The 23,467-nt window shown below is 33.5% G+C and overlaps 1 protein-coding gene across 4 annotated transcripts in view; it reads left to right on the forward strand.

Annotated features, from left to right (window-relative positions):
• The window catches only part of LNPK (lunapark, ER junction formation factor), a 75,780-nt gene that overhangs the window by 40,549 nt on the left and 11,764 nt on the right, over positions 1-23,467 (forward strand). For 3 of the 4 annotated variants that reach the window (XM_025849801.2, XM_025849811.2, XM_073882122.1), the window contains 3 exons: positions 1,032-1,115; positions 1,198-1,249; positions 14,978-15,190. In XM_025849801.2, coding sequence (XP_025705586.1) covers positions 1,032-1,115; positions 1,198-1,249; positions 14,978-15,190 — 349 coding nt within the window. The remainder of the gene's footprint in view (positions 1-1,031; positions 1,116-1,197; positions 1,250-14,977; positions 15,191-23,467) is intronic. The other variant, XM_073882121.1, reaches the window with a different exon arrangement.

Genomic DNA, 23,467 nt, shown 5'->3' on the forward strand with positions numbered 1-23,467 from the left:
CATATTTTTAACTATTTTTTAACTTGGTAAATGTGCTCTGTGTTGTATTCTAAAATAAATGACCTTTTGAATAAATATGACATTTAATGAATCTAAGTGGCTATCAGTGGCCACTGAGAAGGAAAAGGTCCCATTCCAGTTTTTACAAAGCATTTTCTTCTACACATTAGCTATTCATCCTAATACAAGTGTCTTGTACTAAAATTGAACTTTTTCTGATACTGGGCCATAGCTGCTAAAATGATAGTTTACTAGTTATTGCTTTTTAAATTAAACCCTGTATTAAGCCATATAGTGACTTGAGTGTATTGTAAATAAAATGCCATAATAATGAACTCTCTTAATTACAGTCCCTAGTGTGTGTATAGAACTCAGTTAAATTTTTACTTAAATTCTTACTATGGTTTCTTTCCCTCTAAAGTTGTTTGAATCTAGGTAAAAAAGGGGGAGCTTCAGCTTTTAAAGACATTTGAGCAAATTCCATGGCTGTTCTCCCAGTTAGTGAGTTTTCACTGCATTTGCAGCAAGCTAATTGCTTCTGCTAATAAATAATCTAAAATCGATGCTGACAGCAGTTAATTGGCACAGAGATTTTATTTTGTAAAGCTCTTGGCTAACGACCTTCTTTAAATTAATAGCATTAAGTGCTATGAGGAAATAAATCTGAGGAATTGCCTGTCATTTGCTTGTCATGTCTAATAACTTCCAATAATGAAGGCTGATAGATTTTTGCACATTCCATTATTGAAGTTGGTGCATGTAATTATTCTCCTCATTATATGTAAACAATTAGCAGTATTTGGTATTTCCTTGCAGTAAAGCTGTTAAATACAAGTAACATATTAGAGGTTAGAAGCCATTTTAAAATCTGGATTTTAATTATTTGAATGTAGGAAGTCTTTGATGCTATCTGGATATATTATATGCTGTTTATTTTAAGCATTGTACTTGAACACTTTTGGAATAGGACTTATAAAAATAAGTTGTGTATGTTTTAAAGTGTGACAATTTACGGAAATTTTTGTTCGTAGCTTGAAGAAGTCATGGAAAAAGAAACTTATAAAACGGCTAAGTTAATTCTTGAAAGGTTTGATCCAGACTCAAAGAAAGCAAAGGTAAGGCTGTTATATCACTGCTATTTTATTATAAATAGTGCATTATAGTAGGTCACTGTAATAATGTTATCGTAATTGACAGGAGTTTGAGCCGCCATCTGCTGGAGCAGCTGTAACTGCAAGACCTGGACAAGGTAAATAACTTTGTAGAAACTGCTGCTGCTGTTGGAAAGATCCATATTTATCCAAGTGAGTTCAAAAGTGTGATAGAGGTGTGTAAAAACTTACGTAGAATGCTTTTATATGAATTCATATTTGGTAACATGGGTTATGACTTGGAGTGAATGGCAATAAATTTATTTCATTTTGATTTTTCAGGAATATGTTGAAAAGTAAAGATGTTATCTGTTGAGATTAAATATGTAATTGGTTTTAAGCTTTGAAATTTAAACAGTTTCACCAGTATTTTGTAAGGTTTTTTTCCCCTTTCAAATAAGAATCTCTTAGAACACCTTGTGAAAATTCTTACAGGGGCACCTCAGTGGCTCAGTTGGCTAAGCATCCGACCCTTGGTTTTGGCTCAGGTCATGATCTCAGGGTCGTGATATTGAGCCCAGCTTCCGGGCTCTATACTCAGTATGGAGTCTGCTTAAGTTTCTCTCTTCCTATCCTTCCGCCCCTACCCTCCATGCTCTCACTCTCTCTTTCTCTCTCAAGTAAATAAATAAATCTTAAAAAAAAAATTCTTACATTTTTATGATTTATTTTTGAGGAATTTAATGAAGATTTTTGTCAAGCTTGAAGTTTCTTCTAAATACTTTTATTTAGGAAGATAACATAATTTAGAAATTTTGAATTTCTAATAATTTAGAAAAAATTGGAATTACTGCTATGTAATAACATTAACTCTTTTTTTGAAGTTTTATTACCAGATTATTAGAGAAACCATCATTATTATATCATTAAATATTATGTAAAAGTTAAAAAGTCACTATTTTAAGTGGCTACATGAAGTAATTCTAATACTGACATGTGAAAAATATTTTTGAGTTTGCATTGGCTTTCCTCTTTGTTCTCTTCTCTAAAATATAATAATATAGTTTATAAGGCTTTTGTTGCAATATAGAATATATTATTTTTAAAAATGTAACTTTTATTCTTATAAATCATCAGAATTGTAACTTGGTTTATAATGTTAGAATGACATTTAGAACTTGGAGAAGTCAATTCTTTTATAAATGTCCACAAAGACCATGGGTACTAAATAAGCCATAATAGTTTTAGGTTTTCTGATTGGCAGAGCTATATGGGAAGAACCCCACCCATTCCCATTTTCTGTAAGTAGGATTTGGTTTATAGAAATATAAGCCTGATGTTTTGATGAATGTAAAAGTTTACATATGATTACAATAAATTAGATACTTGCACTGAAACTCCTGCCTTCATAATCCGTTTAAATTTTTCTATAATTTATACTTTCTAGTAATTTTAAAAAGAGTGGTCTATAGGCCAGGTTTCTGTAATTTTTATGGTATTTTGTATAACTGGCACTTACTTTTCAAAAATACTTTAACTTGAGGAAATATGTTTTTTAAATGTGATATTTTGCAGAAAACTGTTGCTGTTACTTAAAATAATCTGTTCTCTCATTAAAAAAAAGACATATGACCTCTTTACTAACATTCTTAAGTATTTATTAATATTTAGGCAACATAATTTCCTTGAAGAATTAAATTCATTTTTCTTCAGAAGCTTTTGAAACCCAAATACATTTTTTTCCTTCTGATGTCATATTGTAGTTATAGAAAAACCATTGCTGGTCTCTCTGCTCTTGATTCCTGTGGCACTGCTTTTGGATATCCTTCTAGGGAAAATTAACCCTTAGCTATAATATAAATGAATTGTTTATTTAAAAGAACGTTTTAAATAATTCTTAGGTGCAAACGTCATGGAGAATACAGAGATGAATGTAATAGGGTTTTTTACCTTAAGCTCGTAAGCTTTTTTTTCTTTAAAAAATATTTCTTCTGGAGTGTCCTATTCTAGCATTACTAGTTCTTCCAGGTCTGTAAGTAATTAATTGGTGTTTGGAATTTTTTCCTTATTTAAAAAAATTCTAAACTATATCTCAACTTCATTCTACTTTTTGAGAATTATAATTGAGTTTTGTTTAATCTTTTCAGATCTCTTTTAGGTTTCTGTCATTTTGTAGGTGACTTAGTCATACATTCCATTTATGTTTAAGTTCTGTGTTCCTGTGAATTTATTCAAATATTTATGTCTTTGCTTGAACCATTGTTCATTCATTCTTTCCTTCCCCTCTTTCTCCTCTCTCCCTCTCTTTTCTTCCCTTTCTTGTCTTTTCCCTGTTTCTGAACTGAAATAGAAAGAGGGGAAAAAGTACTAAATATGTGTGTGTGTGTGTGTGTAATGCAAAAGAGCTAGTAAAATAAGTACATATATATATTTTACTAGCTCTCTTGCATGATTGCTGAACCAGAACTGTGATTCATGTGTATAAGGTATCTTTTATTTTTTATTACTTAGTGCTAATGATATATATTATACTGAGATTGATTATAAAATTTGAGAATAGTATTCTTTGATTTGCTTAGGTTTAGCACTAAAAGGAGTGTGATATTTACTGGACACAATACTAACCTGACCATCTCCTCCTTTTTAATAAAGTTAATCTTTTAGAATATTTTTAGATTTATAGAAAAATTGCAAAGGTAGTACAAAGAATTCCCATATACCCTTGTACTAAGTTTCTGACATCTTACATTAACATAGTACGTTTGCTAAAATTAATGAACCAATATTGATTCACTATTATTAACTTAAAGTCCATAGTTTATTCAGATTTCTTTAGTTTTTTATCTCATGTCCTTTTTCTGTTTCAGGATCTCATCCAGGATACCATATTACATTTAGTTGACATGTCTTAGGCTTTTTTGGCTGTGCCAGTTTCTCAGACTCTCCTTGTTTTCCATGACCTTGACAGCATAGTCCTGACCCCTTTTTCATAAGGAATTTTTATTAGTGGGTGCTTAATCTTAGAAAATCAGTGTTATCATTTGATATGAAGGAATAAATGAACATAAAAGGTAGATATATGTGTATATATACATATTTACATTTAATAGAATGATATGGTACTTCGGTGTTTAGCATTTATTCTAGTTCTGTAGGAATCATAGACTGAGAGTCGGGAAGGCTTTGTCCTTAGCAGATTAAAAAGTAATGAAGTTTGGGGGTGCCCCTGTGTGGCACTGTCTGTTAAATGTCCAACTCTTGATCTCAGCTCAGGTCTTGATCTCAGGGTCATGAGTTCAAGCCCTGTGTTGGGCTCCATGCTTAGCATAGAGCCTACTTAAAAAAAAAAGTAATAAAGTTTGGATTTAATGAAAAAGTGGTATTTGTCAGTATAATTTTCTGAATAGATTCTAGAAAATAAAGAAATTGAGATATTTGGGGTTGGTAAGAAATTACATTTCTTTTCAAAGTTTTAATTGCCCTGCAGGAATAAATTGACTTAATAATAAATAATAAATAAATAAAATAATAAATAAAAAATGACTTCTATGTACTAATCTCTGATTTGTTTTTTATTTATTTATTTCTTATTTATTTTTTTTCAATAAATATTTACTTGAGTGTGTGCTCTTTGCCAGGCATTGTTTTAGGCCCTGGGGACATAATAGGGAACAAAACAAACAAAAAACTGTGTGTGTGTGTGTGAAATAGACATATATGTATACGTTTATATATAAAATGTTAGATGGAGGAAAAGGAAATAATGCAGAATAGGGAGTGCCTTCAGTAAGGTGGGTGGGTTGAAGTTTTAGATAAGGGTTATCAGGGAAAGCCACATTGATAAATTGACCAAAGATATGAAAGAAGTGAGGGAATGAGCCATGCAGATATCTGAAGGGAGAACATTGCAGACAGAGGAATTGGTAAGTGCAAAGACTGAGTAGACAGCAGGCCCAGATTGCTCTGGAAATAACAAGACCAGTATGGCTGCACTGGATTGAACAACGGGGAGACTAGTAGGAGGGGCAGTAAGAGAGGAAGGAAAGGATCATACCGTTTAGGGCCTTATCGAGTGTAGACCATTGTAAGAATTTCAGTTTTCAATTACTTTAAAAAAATTTGGTTTTTGTTTGAGCAGAGGATTGACATGATCTAAATTATGTTTTAAAGGGAAGGTTACTCTGTTGAGGCTGTAAAGGGAGCAAAGGTAGAAGCAGGGAGACTACGTGGGAACCTATTGTAGTAATCTAGGAAAGCATTGATGTTGGCTTGGACCGTGGACCTTCAGTAACAGTGGAGGTGGTTTAAGAAGTAGTCAGATTCTGCATATATTTTGAAGTGAGAACCCAGATTACCTGATGGATTGGATATGGGGTGGGAGAAGGAGGAATCAGAGATAACTTAGGATTTTGGCCTGAGTAACTGGGAAGATGGAGTTGTCATTTACCAAGATGTTAGAAATTGCAAGAGGAACACTTTTTGGGGAAGGGGGAAGTCTGAGGTGATGTGAAGAACAGGGTTTGATTTTTGGACGTGTACATTTGTACATGCCAGACATTCAAGTAGATATTTTAAGGAAGCAATAGAATATAAGTCTGGCAAACAGGAATTATCTGGGTTGGAGATTTAATCTGGGTATCATCAATATGTGGATGGTATTAAAACCGTCAGATTACCAAGGATGTAAACATGGAGAAAAAAGAGAAAAGGACCAAGACTGCCCTGGAGCACTCTAACCTTAAGATGTTGAGAGTAATAAAGAGGAACCATAAAGAGAAACTGAGAAATGGTCAGTGAGAGCAAATCCTGGAGAATGTGGGGTCCTGGATGCTAACTAAAGAGAGTGTTTCAAGGTAGTGATCCCCTATGAGAAATACTGCCAGTTAAGTTGAGAGTCGAGAATTGAACATTGATTTTGTTGAGGGCCATAGTGACCTTGAAAATAAAGGTTTTGGTGGAAGAATGAGGGCAAGAGCCTGATTAGAGTGGGCTTAAGAAAGTAGGGGAGTAGAGAAGTTGGAGACAGAAGAGACTATTCTTTGAATAAGAGGGAATGGAAAAATGGGTAGCTGGACGGGGGAGGATTATGTGTATGTGGGTGAACATATGCTGTATGAAAGAAATAGCATGCTTGTATGCTACTGGGAATGGCCTAGAAGACACATAATAATTGATGATGGAAAGAGTGGACACAGTTGATGGAAAACTGTTCATTAGGAGGCAAGAAGGGATAGGATTTAGTGTACAAGTGTGGGAGTTAGCTTTTGATGGGAGTATGCATAGTTCATCATTAGTAAGAAGTGAAGACAGAGAACATGGGCAGATACAGGTAAGTGGTGGGAATTGTCTTTTGATTGTATCTGTATTCTTAATGAGAGTGAGAATGGGGAAGATGTTGTTGGGGGCCTGAAGAGAATATATAAAATAAATCTCTAGGGGAGTGAGAGAGTAAATGGATTAGGAAAATGTAGGAATGCCAGGGGACACTAATGTCTGCTTAAAGTTAACAGTCATGAATTTGGGGCACCTGGGTGGCTCAGTTGGTTAAGCATCTGACTCTTGGTCTCAGCTCAGGTGTTGATCTCAAGGTCATGAGTTCAAGCCCCACGTTGGGCTCTACGCCCCGTGTGGAGCCCTACTTACAAAGAAGGAAAAGAAGGAGAAGAAGGAAGGAAGGAAGAAAAAGAAAGAAAGGAAAGAAAGAGAAAAGGAAGGAAGGAAGGAAGAAAAAGAAGAAGGAAAGAAAGAGTAAGTAAGTTAGGTGACAGTCATGAATTTAAAGCATGGTTGTGCATGCTTTCCAGTTGTGTTTAGCTGTATGGGTACAGGCGTGGAGTAGGAAGAGAGTTGGTCTAAACCAAGGTTGGGGTTTTACGTAATGGATTAAATGAAGTGATAAAGGGGCAACGGAGGTGAAATTTTTCTCAAGGGAGTGATTATAACTGTATTATGGGATCTAAGATGATCATGAGGGAAATAAGGACATGAGAGGAGGATGATGGACAGTCAAAGGTGTTGGTAGTATTAATATAGGGGTCTGCAAACTACGAGATCTATTTAATATGGCTCTTGACCTTAGAACTGGTTTTACATTTTTCAAGTGTTCTAAAAAATAAGAAGGAAGAATAAGAATATGCAAGAGAAACTGTATGTGGTCCGCAAAGCCTAAAATATTTACTATCTAACACTTTACAAAAAAAGTTTGCTGACTGCTTTAATAACTAATGGATCATAGATCCTCTTGGAATTGAAAGAATAATAGAGGAATTAATCTGGAAAGGTAACTGTGGTTTCAGAGTGGGATGCTTGAACTTGAAAAGGGTGCAGTTATCCTTAATGGCAAGGTTCTAGGATTAGGTTATGACTATAAATCCTTAACAGGCTCTCCTATATTTGTTTCAAAAGGAAGCTACATATGCATTTTTTTTTTTACCTTTGTACATAACCCTGCATCTCTACTAATGAAATTAACAAAAGAAAAGTCAATTGTATTCTCCCACAGCTAAATTTGAAATCAATAAGTATTACAGAAAAATTTAATGGCTCTAGAAAATGGATTATAACTTATTAAGTAGGTTTTTAGAGTTTACTCACTTGTGTTCCATGGCATATATGGAAGATTAAAGTAGAAATCACTAATCTTTTTTGATCTTCATATTTTGCTGTTTTTTGGGATGTATGTCTGATTAAGAAAATCTGGAAAACACTGGTAAAACAGTAAATTCACTTTTTTGGGGTGTTCTTTACTTAAGTGTCATATCTATACTGTTACAGTTATCTATTGTACAACACGCCACCCCAAAACTTAGTGGCTTAGAACAACATTAATTTGTTTTGCTCATGAATTTGCAGTGTTGGCAAGTTTGGTAAAGATTGTTCATGTTTGCCTCACATCTCTTGGAGCTTGATGGGGCCTGGAAGATATCCTACCAAGATGGCTTATACATGTGGCTGACAAGTTGGTGCTGGCACTTAGTTCCTCTCCACATGGACTTCTCTCATGGGGTCAGTTGGACTTGCTCCAATGTGGTGACTGGGTTCTAAGAGCAAGCAGCCCAAGAGACAGAAAGTAGTCCAGAAAACTGGGGCACCTGTATTCTCTTGGATACATGGTAACAGAACACAGATTCAAGGGAGGAGACATAGACATCCTCCCTTCCCCATTTGATGGGAGGCAAATCAAAGAATTTTGGACATGTATTATAAAACTGCCACATGTACCTTAAAAGGCATTTAGATGCCCATCCATTTTTCAGTGTTCTTCTTAAATGCCACCATTACCATGAACCCTCCCTGCATCCCATCACCGAATTTAATCTCCCCATTCTTGGACCCTCCACGGTACTTGGACCCTCCACGGTACTTTGTTGGTTCCTTTTTTTATGGCACTTACCTGGTGTTTCATGATTTTGTGTTATCTTTGCTTGCCACCTCTATATGCAGATCTGTATTCCATTCAGTAGTGCCTAGCTCAGAGTGGTTGCTTAATAAATATGTTGAGTTGAAGGAAATAAAAGAAAACTTTTTTTTTTTTAGAATTAATGAATTTTATTTAAATGTTGTAAAGTAGTAATTTACCAAGTGGGACCTTGATGAACTGCAAGGTACAGGTTGTTTAAAGTCGAAAGAGGTAGGAGACAAAGTAGAAATAAATCATCAAGGTGATGAAAAAAAGTAAATGTTGAGATAAAGAACTATAAAGCAAAACATATTTCTTTTTTTAATTGAACTATAATTGACATACAACATTAAATTAGTTTTAGGTGTACAACATAGTGATTTGACAATTGTGTGTATTACAAAAGACTCTCCAAGCTAGGTGTAGTTACCATCTGTCACCATACAAAGTTATTGCAATATTGTTGACTATATTCCCTATAGTGTACTTTTCATCCCAGTGACTTCTTTGTTTTATAATTGTAAATTTGTATCTCTTAATCTCCTTCACCTATTTTGCCTCCCTGCCCCCATTCTCTGGCAGCCACCAGTTCTCTGTATTTATGAGTCTATTTTTTATTAGTTTGTTCATTTGTTTTGTTTTTTTAGATTCCACGTATAAGTGAAATCATATGGTAACTTGCCTTTTTCTGTCTGACTTATTTCACTTAGTATAATACCCTCTAGGTCCATCCATATTGTTGCAAATGGCAAGATCTCATCCTTTTTGATGGCTGAATAATATTCCATTATATGCATATGTGTGTTTATGTAGACAACGATGGATTTGCTTTTGGCTTTGTTGAGGCAAGTGACATCCAGGTGGTATGGTTTATAGGTGATTGATTATTTTATATGGAGCTCAGGAAAAAGGTTAAGGTTATAGGTACAATTAGGAATCATTGGGACTTATAGATGATAGTTCTTCAAACCATGGGATTGAATGAAATTCCCCAGGGAGAGAAAATAGAGTAAGAAGGCTATGGCAAGAACCCCCGGGAATTAAATTTAACGGTAGAGGGAGAAGGGAGGAACTCAGGAAAAAGACAGAAGGAATGATTAGAGTTAAAAGCAGAGCTAAACTGGTGTCTAGAAAGTTGAAGTGTAGTAGGGATGGCATTTGCTGTCATAGTCTGCAAAGGGTCAAGTTAAGTAGAAGACATATGAGGTCATCGAATCTGATAGGTTGGACAGAGTTGAGGGCACTGTTGTAATAAAAACTGGGATTTGTATCCTGCCTCCATCTCTTATTTACCGTGAGACTTTTGGCAAGTTACTTAGCTTCTGAGCTTTGGTTTCTTCTTTTGAAAACCGAGGGTTGGAATTATCTCAAAGAGTTAGTCTAAATATTGGGTGACATTAGTAAACTCACATTAAGCACCTGTTATAGTTCCTGGCAGATAATAGGGATTTGATAAAGAGTAGCTGTAACAGTAATGGTGATAAGTTTGTTGGTAACCAAACCAGTGGTGCCTTCAGTGGTAAGTGATACTGTGGTAGCTAAGAAAGAGGACAAAAAACAGATGGTGTTAGGTTGAGGAGTGGAATGTTGGGGAAGTTTTTCTTTCTCTCTCTCTCTCTCTTTCTCTCTTTCTCTCTTTCTCTCATTCTCTCATTCTCTTTCTTTCTCTCTTTCTTTCCTTCCCAAAGCTTTTCCTCTATGGAAAGGAAGAGGTTATGGAGTCATTTTGTTACTAAAAAGTCATCCACCTATTGAGAAAACAATTTAAGTAGAGAAGTAGGGCTGAGTTTAAAGTAGCTTATTATGAGTAGGATATGTAGAAGATGATACAGTGAATATAGACCTTAGAGAACTTTTTGAAAGTAAAAGGAAGAGATGCCAGGTGCCTGGTCCTTATTTTGATTATTTAAAGTACTCGTGTAAATTTAAACAATAGAGACCAGAATTTATATAAATTTAAAAATAGAAACTGTCCTGAAGCTATATCCCCATGTCTCACTTAACTACATTTAGTAATCACTTATAAAGAGCCAAATTCACCCTAAGTTTAAGAATATCCACTTTTGCATATGTGAATCATTCAAAGGCTTTTTCTTGATGCTTTTTCTTATGAGGCTTAGAACTGGACATAATGTTGAGAAAACCTTTGACCAGTGCTAGAGAAAATATGAGGATTGTTTTTGTAGTTTTGCCAAAACTTTAAGGAAATTTGAAACCCAGAGTCGATAGAAGACTTTTTTAGTTTGCATAAGGAACTGGTGGTATTGGCTAGGATGAAAATCCAGGCCTCCGAACTGTAGTGTGGTATATTCTTCCTACTATAGCTTAATACCAAAATGAAGATAAAACCCTCTACAAATAATCAGTGTTTAAAAATCTGATAAATCAAGAATTATTTGTTTTATAGAACATTTATCTCAAGAATTAAGAGCAAGCTAGAGCTATAGGTTTAAGTTTTTGCATAAATTTTGAATTTACACAATTAAATAAGTTCACAAATAAGTTTAGGAAAACATTTAATTTGTACATTAATATCTACACTTTATTTTAATTTTTGCTTTAGAAATTCTAGGTTGCTTAGCTTTTGATTTATTGTAATCTCTGGAACCTTTAGATGAATACTACTTCTAATGGTTTTTGCTTATTAAGTACTTATTAAGTACCTGTGCTTTGGTTAAGCCCTTTGCATTGCTTATCTCATTTAATTTTTACAACAGTTAAGAGGTAAGTATTCCTGTTAAAAGGAAGCTGAACTGAGATTTGTTAGCAACTTGGAAAAGGCTGCATGTACATCTAATAAATAGGGTGGAGCTGAAATTTAAATCAACACAGCTTGATCCCAGAGTCTGCTTTTTTTTTTTTCTTTATAGTTTCAAGTTTTTATTTAAATTCCAGTTAGTTAACACAGTGTAATATTAGTTTCAGGTGTAGAATTTAGTGATTCATCACTTACATACAACACCCCGTGCTCATCACAAGTGCTGTCCTTAATCCCCATCACCCATTTAACCCAGCTCCACCCTGCCTACCCACCTCTCCTACAGCAACCCTCTGTTCTCTGTAGTTAAGAGTCTGTTTTATGGATTGCGTTTTTTCCCCCTCTATATTCATCTGTTTTGTTTCTTAAATTCCACATGTCAGTGAAATCATATGGTATTTGTCTTTAACTTATTTCAAGCAGAGTCTGTGCTTTTTAACAACTATCTTGTTTTATCATTATTTTAACCGACTGAGCCACCCAGGCGCCATTTTATCATTATTTTAAACTTTGTTTTCTTTTGTTTATTGTAATATAGAAGTTTTAAATCTCATTTAGATTCTATTTGCTTCATTTTGAATTAAAAAATATAGACATGTACTCATACTTGGTGGGTGTAATTTTTATTGAATTAGTGATTGATCACTGATAAGGATGTTGAAATATCCTCCAGTCAAGAATTGAACTTATGGAACACTCCTTATGATACTTTACCAGATTGGTGTGAAATGCTTGGTAAATCTTTTTTGTGGGATGGTATTTTACATTTAAATGCAGGAAAAGTTAAATATAACCAATACAATACTTTGTTGAATAACAAAGTTTTTAGAGTAAATGTATTACAGAGTATTTGTGAATGGCAAATCTTAGATGATTTAAATGATAAATTTTAGATGTTTTAAATTGAGACTACCAGAATATTTCATAACACCTTACCAAATACAGATTTGGTGTTGTATTGCTAGCTATTTTCACCTATTGATATTGTAAAGTTACCTGCTTTTCCTTTGAAAACAATGAAACTATGTTTTCTCCCTTTCCTCTTTCATGTCATTTTTCTCCTTTTTCTGTCTAAATTTAGATTCAGAAATTATTAAGCCAAGTCTCTTTTGTGGAATGCTAGACATGGTGTCCTTTGTAACCTAGCTAGTTATAGACCTCGACTTTTGGTAGTTCATGAGTGATACAAGTGATGTGTGTTAAAAGGGTACTTTAATTGTCCCAGGGTAGATGCACATTCAGAGAAAGCAATTTCAAGTCTTTGTTCAAGAAGTGAAAGAATAATAACTACTTTTGATATAGTTTGATACATATTAAACTTTTACTTATCTGGAAGAAAAATGTCATTTTGTAGAGTTATGTTTTAGCTGAAAATTGGCTAAAAAATGATTTACAGTATTTGATACCTTGTTTTTGTTTTTTGTATTTTTTTTTTTAAAGATTTTATTTATTTGACAGAGACACAGCAAGAGAGGGAACACAAGCAGGGGGAGTGGGAGAGGGAGAAGCAGGCTTCCCACTGAGCAGGGAGCCTGATGCGGGTCTCGATCCCAGGACCCTGGGACCATGACCTGAGCCGAAGGCAGACGCTTAACGACTGAGCCACCCAGGTGCCCTGATACCTTGTTTTTTTAAAAATTAATTTAAATGACCAAATCTTAATATAATTTCAATGATCTTAGTACCTTTTGTAGCATTTTTTTTTTTTTTTAAGTAGGCTCCACACCCAATGTGGGGCTTCAATCACAACCCTGAGATTGAGTTGCATGCTTTACCAACTGAGCCAGCCAGCCAGGGGCCCCTCAATACCTTTTGCAGAATTTCATGGCTTTCCCAATGTGTAACCACCTTTTAAGGTGTTCCTTGTGAGTAAAAGATAATTAAGTAACCAGCTAATTCGCAGGAGATATAAGGATACAATTAGATCAGGTAAGATCTGAAAATTCTGTATAAACTGCATGGAAAATAGCCAGATATAAAGGTAGTTCCATTTATCTCATGATGATCTGCTTGTAATTTATTATTTTAGTGGCTAGGTTAGAGACTAAATTAAGAGCCAGAGGAAAATTAGTTTGTCTTAGTAATTACAGCTCACTAATTGGTCATTTGAAAATACTTTGTGTGGGGGCACCTGGGTGGCTGAGTCGGTTAAGCGTCTGCCTTCAGCTCAGACGGGGTCCCGGGGTCCTGGGATCGAGCCCCATGTCAGGCTCCCGAGGAGGGAGTCTGCTTCTCTCCCTCTGCCACTTCCCCTGCTTTTGTGTGCGTGCTCTCTCTCTCTCTCAAATAAATAAATAAAATCTTTAAAAAAAAAGAAAACTTTTTAAAATTAAAAGAAAATATATGAAAAGACTGTCATCTGAAATATTATGTATTTGATAAATGTGAGCTATCAATACAGACATCATTTAATCCTTATAACAATTCTATGAGTTAATATTATTATCCTAAATTTACAGATAAAGAAGAGAGGTTTAGTGAAGTTAACCCATCTGAAGTCATGTAATGCTGCTATAAGCTACAGCCAAGATTCTGACCAAACTTTTCTGCTAGATTGTAGTGAACTGAAACCTGATGCTAGAGCTGCACTTTTAGTTGCAATGAACTCTTCATGAAAATCTTTAACTGTCAAATACAGTCCAAATTTAAATTTTTTTTTCTTCTGGAAGTGTGCATTTTTACCAGTCATGCCAATTAAAATTTAACTTCTTTAGTTTCAGCCTACTATTTCAGGATTTGTGATAATTTAAGGTGATATGTAGAATTAAAAAGCAATAAGCACTTCTTGAGATCTTACCATTGACATTCAAGTAAGATATTGGTGGGGAGGGGAAATGATAGAACTGGATTTTGTGTTATGGAGTTAGGGGATCATGAAATTTTCTGTAAAGGGCCAGATAGTAAGTACAGTAAATGGCTCTGACAGCCATGTGATCTCTTGTAAATGCTCAGCTCTTCTAAAGCAGCTGTAGACAATATGTAAACAAAAGAGTGTTGCCATGTTTTAATAAAACTACTAAAAGGAGCGGGAGCCTGGATTTGGCACATTTACCACTGCCGTTACAGAAAATCTTGTAATTTCTGCAACTAAAAGATAAGACTTACTTATGATGATACTGCTTATGTAGAGTGGAAGTTTTCCTTTATTGAATGTATTGGCAAAAAAAAAAAAATTACCAAAAGGCAGTAATAGTATAAAGGAGATTGGGAATAGTACCTAATAGTAAAGACTACTTTTTCAGCATTTCTATGACTACTTAGATTAAGTACCTCATAAATTATTTGATAATTCCAGAATATACTTATTCACTCATTTCTTAGAATTAACATTTTTCTTGAAGAAACAAATCTGCCATTTTCATCAGAGTTTTCACAAATTTTGATAAACTTACTTTCCTTTATCATAAATTAGGAAGGATTACTGTGAAAAGACATGACATATAATTGGGTGATGATTTTATTTTATTTGAATTTATTTTGAAAAGTGGTATCTGTAGATAGATCAAGGCTTTTGTGTAAATATATGCAGTTGGAAGTGTAGGGTCAGAAATGGAGTACTCTGTTATAGTCAGTTTTCAATGTTACATCTTATAAACTTCTTATTACAAGAAGTTTTGACCCTACAGATGCTTTCTGGTGCTACAAAACTTTATTAAACATGAATCATTTTGTGGTATTGGCTAATATGGATATTAAGTCAAAAATGCACTTTTTAATTCTTATTCTCAGAGATTCGTCAGCGAACTGCAGCTCAGAGAAACCTTTCTCCAACACCCGCGAGCTCTAGCCAGGGCCCTCCTCCACAAGTTCCAGTATCTCCTGGACCACCAAAGGACAGTTCAGCCCCGGGTGGACCCCCAGAAAGAACTGTTACTCCAGCCCTATCATCAAATGTGTTACCAAGACGTCTTGGATCCCCTGCTACTTCAGTGCCTGGAATGGGTAAACAGAGCACTTAATGTTATTTACAGTTTATATTGTTTTCTCTGGTTACCAATAAAACGGGCCATTTTCAGGCAGTATGGAAATGGCATTTCATTTGGAAATAGCAGAGCAGTTATCTGATTAAGCAGGAGTTCCATATTCAATTAGCCATAACTCTTTACAGCTGGCACCTTGTGATACTGAAACCTATTTCTTGAGCTCATTTAACTGTTATGGCTTCTTTGTTTAAATGGCAATAAAACTTTGTGGTATTCTGTAGTCAACGGTATAGCATATCTTTTTATATTCAGCTTTAGAATGCCTCCAGATTTATATAAAATGGGGATAGAAGAGAACACTTTTGGAATTATTCATGCTTTTTGCTAAACTCTTCACATATATTTTTAAACATGACAACATATTCCAGGAAGACTATTTCTGCATTGTGGTATACAATACTATTATTGTTAATATGGGCTGGTAGATTTTTCTTTTATTTAGCGGTTGAACCTTAGTATTTTCTGACAGATACTTTAGCATAAAGTTCTATTAAATTAACAACTGCCTTAATTTCATTTCTTTGGATTCTCTTTTTTCAGTGTGGTAGATCTCTAGGGGAAGATTCCATTTTTGGAGTGTAGTAGATTATATTACCCTGCAGCTTTCTTTTGGAGTGTGATGGGACATGGAAGTCTACTGCTTCAGCAGATCACATTATTTTATATAAATTTCCATGTCAGATCCTTGAATATGATAGTAAATTATTTATCTTATTTTAAGATATTTAATTCTAATTTAAATTACTTTGGTATTTCATGACTAATTACTAACGTATGATTTATAATGATTTTGAGGTTAGCCAGTAGTTGATATCAGGTATTCAGGACACTTACATAATAAAAGCAATCTAAATGTTACTATGACAGGAGTTTTTTTTTCCTGCTTTTCCTTCAAAGAAAAGGAGCATAAGATTTTAGAAAACTAGAAAACTGCTAATTTATAAACAAATTAAAACTGGCTACAAATGAAATATATATAAATCGTAACTTTTAAAGTAGTTATTGAAAAATACTTCTAAACCTGACATATAATGATGTCACAAGGCACCCATGTATTTTGTGAAATTGAGAAAAATTAAGTTGAAAATTATTTTATCTTTCTGTTATTTGATTGATTTGAGATACTCATGATTTGTAAAGTTCTTAGTAGTTTAATGGAAGAACTTTTTTTGTGTGTGAGAATGCATGAATTATATACATTTGTGTATCTAAGTTTTAAGGAAATAAAAGTTTAGCAACTTGTATAAAGTAATAAAAACTGTATTGCACATATAAGAATAGGGTTATAGAGGGAACAATGGCCTAAATTTCATGATCATGTAAATAAAACGTATTTTACTGAAGTTTTTGTTTTCCATGTAGAAGACTAAGTTGTGCAATGCCAAAAATATGAATGAATTAAGTGATTTCTTATAGAGAAGATTAATAATTCATTTTTTCATTATGCCATATTTGTGGAAGAGAATCAGTTTAATGTGTATTACCACAGGGCTCCCATATGTTTGAAAATTAATAGCCAGCAGGTACTTGATAATTTGCCAAGCTGTGTAAAAATGACCGGTATTCCTACAATGATTGCTCTTGATGTTTGTATTAATTACTGTTATCTGTAATAGCATAAATATGAAGATGTGTTATTTTAAAAGTTAATAGTATGCACAGCATTTAGGATATTTTTATGAAATCTGTTGTTTTATGTATCCAGATTCCTTTATGGACATTTTCATTTTAAACATACAGAAATAAAATATTCCAGCAAAAGTTAATTTGACTTAAATGTTTTCAAGATATAATTTGGCATACTTATTCAAGTTGAAAATTTGATGAGGAATGACACTTAATGTGTGCAATCATATTTACTTTTTGATCATAAATGATTGAATGTTGTTAATACAAGTAAACCAATGACTTCTCTGATGAAATCTGAAAAATGTTCTTGATTTGTTATACAAAGAACTTATTCTAGAACCTGAATTTCATTTGTTAATTGCTACAATTTTGACATCATTTGCCCTTTTTTAGATGGTAACAACCTTTAGGTTTGTGGTTATTTACAAAGCAAATCCCTTTATTAGCCTTTAAAATATTAATGTAGTATTGGTACTCTAAAACCATTCTTGAGCACTTTAAAGTTTTGTCACAGTCATTTTGAAAACCTTATATCCTTATATTGTAAGGCTTAATCCAACAAGGCCTCATTTTGTTGCAGTCTTCTATGAGGTCTCCCTGTAAACCTTCATTGCTGCCCGTCTTATTCTTATGTTCATCCAGCCTTGCTTTACAAAGGCAAACATCACTTACTTATTTTATTCTCTTTCTTCTCAGTGCTGCCTTCTGTGTTGTCTCTTAGTTCAGAGTATCACCTACAAACAGTTCTTTTTCAGTTTTCAAAGATTGTGGTTACAATTTATAACTCTTTATTTTTGTTGTTAATGTTTTTAAATGATGTAAGTCATTTAATCAAACTAGGTTATTCTTCCACTCTCCACTCTCCATTTATCTCTTTTGATATTGCCTGGTTTATTACATGAACACAGTATATTTCTATTTATTTAGACCTTCAGTTTTTCTCAGCAGTGTTTTATAGTGTGCAGTATATAAGTTTTATACATTTTCTTGGTTAAATATTTATGTAATTATCTCCAATTTTTGAGCCTATTGAAAATGGCTTTGTTTTACTATCTCCAGTTATTCATTGCTAATATATATATAAATACAAATATATATAGAAATACAATTGATTTTTGTATATTGGTCTTCTATAATCTTGCTAAACCTATTAGTTTTATTAGTTTTTTGATAGATTCTATATTATTTTCCATAGACTATCACATTGTGAATAAAGATAATTCTTTTTTTCCAATCTGTGTTCTTTTTATTTCTCATTCTTGCTTATTACACAAACTAGAACCTTTGGTACAATGTTGAATAGAAGTGGCAAAAGCAGGGGAGCCTGGCTGGTTCAGTTGGTGGAGCTTGCAACTCTTGATCTTGGGGTTGTGAGTTCAAGCCCCACATTGGATGTAGAGATTACTTACAAATAAAATCTTTAAAAAAAAGAAGTGGAAAAGCAGACCTTCTTCGTTATTGCTGATCTTAGGAGGAAAGCAGTTACCTTTTCACCTTTCCACATGGTGTTAGCTGTAGGCTTTGTTTGTTTTACGTAGGTAACTTTTATCAGGTTGAGGAAGTGCCCGTCAATTTCTAGTTAGCTGAAGATTTTTATCAGTAATGGATGATGGATTTTATCAAATGTTTTTTAATGCATCTATTGAGATGCTTAAGTGGGGTTTTAGTTTATTTTTTGTTTTAACATCTGTTAATGTAGTGAAATAAGTTGATTTTTAAATGTTGGACTACCTTGCTTTCCTGAGATAAATCTGACTTAGTCATGGTGTTTTATTTTTTATATATATTGTTGGGTTTGATTTGCTAAAAGTTTGTTAAAAATGTTTATATCAATGTTCTTAGGGATACTGGTCTGTAGTATTTTTTTTTCTTGTAATGTCTTTGTCAGGTTTGGGTATCAGAGGTATAAGAAAGTATTCTCTCATCTTGAATTTTACAGACAGTTTTATATAGAATTTATATTATTTCTTCCTTAAATGTTTGGTAGAATTTACAGGTTTAAGCATCTGGGTCTGCTGTTTTCTTTGTGGAAGTTTTTTTTTTAAACTAAAAATTCAATTGAACAAAATCTACAGACTAATATCTCTTAGGAACATAGATATAAAAGTTCTTTATAAAATTTTAGCATACTGAATAATTATTTCTTGTTGAGTGAACTTTTGTAATTTGGTAGTCTTTCAAAGGATTGTATTGGCATAAAATTATTCATAATATGCTTGTAAACAATAGATTTATGCCATTTCTCTCATTCCTGATGTTAGTATTTTGTATCTTCCCTTTTTTTCCCTGATTAGTCTGCTAGAGGTCTATCAGTTTTGATATTCTCAAAAGAATCAGATTTTCTCTTATTTTTGTATTTTCTATTTTATTATTCTGTTTATCTTGGGTTTAATTTGCTCTTCCTTTTTTTAGTTTCTTAAGGTGGAAGCTGAATTCATGAATTTTAGATTTACCCTCTTTTATAGATGTTTTAGTGTTATAAATTTTCCTCTACCTACTGCTTTAGCTGCATATCATGTTTGATATGTTGTTTTTTCATTTTCATTCAATTAAAAATACTTTCTAACTTCCATTTTGATTTTTCTTTGAACCCTTGGTCATTTAAATGTATGTTAGTTAGTCTCCAAATATTTGGAGATTTTCTTGTTGTCTTTCTGTTGCTAATTTCTAATTTAATTCCGTCATGGTCAGAAAACATATGTTGTATTGTTTAAATTTTCTTAAATGTACTGAGGCTTGTTTTATGTCTCAGAATATCATCTGTCTTGGTAAATGTTTTATATTCACCTGAATATACTGTTCCTGTTGGATAGAGTGGCTATAAATGTTAATTAGGACAAGTTGGTAACACATAGTATTTTTCAGATCTTCTCTATCATTACTGATTTCTGTGTTTATTCTGTCAATTATTGAGAGGAAGCTGTTGAAATCTCCAACTCTACTATTGTATGTGCATGTGTATAAATTGTATATATAGTATTGTGTGTGTGTGTGTGTATATATATATTATATATACACACAAGTATATATATAACATACACACACAGTAGATATGTATTTATTTCTTTTTGTAGTTTCTATTAGTTTTTTGCTTTATGTGTTTTGAAACTCTGTTATGATGCACATATATATTTAGGATTATGTTTTCTTGATGAAGTGACTCCTTTGTTATTATAAAATTACCCTTTTTATCCCTGATAATATTCTTTGCTGTGAAGTCTACTCTGTTTGATATTAATACAGCTACTCCAGATTTCTTTTGATTAGTGTTAGCATATTTATATATGTGTGTCTATCATTTATTTATTATTATTTTTAAAGGATTTATTTATTTTAGAGAGAGAGAGAGGGAGAACACAAGTGGGGGGAGGGGCAGAGGGAAGAGAGAGATTCCCAAGCAGACTCCACACCGAGTGTGGAGCCCACCATGGGTCTTGATCCCACAACCCCAAGATCATGAACTGAGCTGAAACCAAGAGTTGGATACCTAATCAACTGAGCCACCCAGATGTCCCTCTATCATTTATTTTTAACCTATTTGTGTCTTTGTATTTATTTATTTTTTATTTATTTTTCTTTTTGGTAAGCAACATATATCAGGTTCTTGCTTTTTTATTGTGACAATCCATGGCTCATAATGAGGATGTCAGGCTACATACATTTAACTGGGTTGGTGTATTTGGGTTTGAGTTTAAATCTTCTATTGTGCTATTTTTTTCTACTTGTCCCTCTGTTCTATTACTTTTCTCCTTGTCATCTGCCTTCTTTTGAATTGAGTATCTTTATTATTTTATCTTTTTTCATTGCTTTACTAGCTATATTGCTTTTTCATGTTATTTTAGTGGGTCTTTTGGGGTTTACAGTATGTATCTTGAACTTATAACAGTTCATCTTCAAGTGATATAATACCAATTCACAAATAGTTTGATAATCTAACAACAATGTACTTACATTTCTCCTCTCCTGGCCTTTGTGCTACTGTTGCCATACATTTTACTTCAATATATGTTAATTCTTTTTTTTTTTTTAAGATTTTATTTATTTATTTGACAGAGAGAGACACAGCGAGAGAGGGAACACAAGCAGGGGGAGTGGGAGAGGGAGAAGCAGGCCTCCCGCCGAGCAGGGAGCCCAATGCAGGGCTCGATCCCAGGACCCCGGGATCATGACCTCAGCCGAAGGCAGACGCTTAACGATTGAGCCACCCAAGCGCCCCTACTTCAATATATGTTATAAACCCTACAACAAATGATTATTTTTCCTTTAAGCTATCAATTATTTTTCAAGAGTTTTGGATATTTATCCACATGGTAACCATTTCAGTTATTTCCTTTGTACTACCTCTTTCTATCTGGTGTCATTTTTCTGTCTTTTAACATTTTTATAGTGCAGTTCTGCTAATGATGAATTCTTTCAGTTTTGTATGTCTGAAAAAGTCATCATTTTGCTTTCATTTTTAAAAGATGTTTTTACTAATACAGAATTCTAATTGATAGTTTTTCTTTAAAAATATTGCTTCACATTCTTCTGGCTTGCTTATTTTCTGATGAGAAATCTATCATTCTTACTTCTGTTTCTCTGTATATAATGTGTCTTCTTCTGTCTGTGCTATGATTTTCTGTTTATCACTGGTTTTAAGCAATTTGATTGTCTCTGCCTTGGTGCAAAATTATGTTTCTTGTGCTTAGGGTTTGTTGATATTCTTGAATTTGTGGGTTTATAGATTTCATCAAATTAGGAAAATTTTTGTGCATTATTTCTTCAAGTATTGGTTTCTTTTCTCTCTCTTTTCTTATGGACTCCAGTTATATGTATATTAGGCTGCTTGTGTTTGTTCCACAGCTTGCTGATAACTTGTTTATTTAAAAAATTTTTAGGCTTTTCTTTGTGTTTCATTATGTATGGTTTCTATTGCTATATCTTCAGGTTTACTTCTGTGCCCTCCGCGTCCAAACTGCTATTCATCCCATCTGCTGATTTTTTATTCTAGACCTTATAGTTTTCATCTGTAGAAGTTCAGTCTGGGTCTTTTGAATTTTTTCCATGTTTTGACTACACACATTGAATCTTTCTTCTAGATTCTTAGTCATATGGAATATGGTCATAATAAGTGTTTTAACATATCTGTATACTAATTCTATAAACTGTCATTTCTGTTGATTTTTCTCATTATGCATTGTATTTTCCTGCTTATTTGTACATCTAATAATTTTTGATCTGATACCAGGCATTATGAATTTTATCTTACTGAATGCTGGATGTTTTTATGTCCTTATACAAAGGTCCTCTGAATACTTAATCCAAAAACCTGTGTGTTATGACGTTTTCCACTCTGGCTGGTGAGAACATGCAATACTTTGGCCCCATGTGAACACTGTTACCTTTAATATTTGGGGGCGGTTTCTTCTGTGTACTCAGATGGTTTCATCATACACATGCACCAATCAGTAGTATGTTGAGCAGTCTTGGGGATCTTCTGTAGATCTTTGGTGTTCTTGCTCTGTGCATTCCTCTTCCTGTGAACCCAAGCTGCCTTGGTCTCTCCAGAGTTCCATCTTTATCTCCTCAAACTCAGGGATACTGATACATTTCAGCTGGACTTACCCTCCCTGGGCTGCTGCCTGGGGATTTTCTCCAGGCAATAAGCTGGGGCAGTTGTTGGACTCATCTTCCTTACTTTTGGTCTCTCGGGGATCTTTATCCTACATTGCCTGTTATATATGTGTCTTTAAAATATATGTTTGATCATATATTTTGCAAAGTATTTTAGGTGGGAAGGTAAATCTGACCCCTGTGACTCTATTATTGCTCCAAATGAAAGTCTCCTAATTTGTTATTACATAAGATTTTAAGTGTAGGGGCATTTTATTTATTTATTTTTCTTTTAAAATATTTTATTACTTGTATAATCCTACAAAAATCTATTTAGTTATACCTGTCCATACATGTATATACATGTTTTTTAAATTTTTTATTTTTAAATTATTTTTTAAATTTAAGTTTACTTAACATACAGTGCAATTCAGTAGAATTCAGTGATTCATCACTTACATACAACACCCAACACCTCTTTACAACAGGTGTCCTCTTTAATAAGAGCCTGGGCACTTAAAAAATTAGTTTGTACAGAGCCCAGCATAGTTTCATTTCATAACATAATGAAACCAGTACAGAGCCCAACATATTCAATAGATTATGTTGATGGTTTTGATATAGAACATAATTTAACATTTTTTTGGTAGTGTAATATTTTTATTTTTTTATTTTTTTAAAAGATTTTTTTATTTGACAGAGAGAGACACACGAGAGAGTGAACACAGCAAGGGGGGGGAATGGGAGAGGGAGAAGCAGGCTTCCGCTGAGCAGGAAGCCCGATGTGGGGCTCGATCCCAGGGCCCTGGGATCATGACCTGAGCCAAAGGCAGATGCTTAATGACTGAGGCACCCAGGTGCCCCTGTAGTGTAATATTTTTAATGAAAACTTGAATGCTCTGAAGAGATGTATTTTTGTTTTGTTAAAATCTTTCGAAAATTCTGACAAGCATGGGTAGTACTTGGTAACTGAATTAAAGTTTAAATGTATTTTATACATATATATTTTATATTT

Source organism: Callorhinus ursinus, unplaced genomic scaffold, assembly GCF_003265705.2.
Source record: "Callorhinus ursinus isolate GAN/ISIS: 27379988/994484 unplaced genomic scaffold, GSC_fseal_2.0 scaffold2, whole genome shotgun sequence".
Taxonomy (NCBI): Eukaryota; Metazoa; Chordata; class Mammalia; order Carnivora; family Otariidae; genus Callorhinus; species Callorhinus ursinus.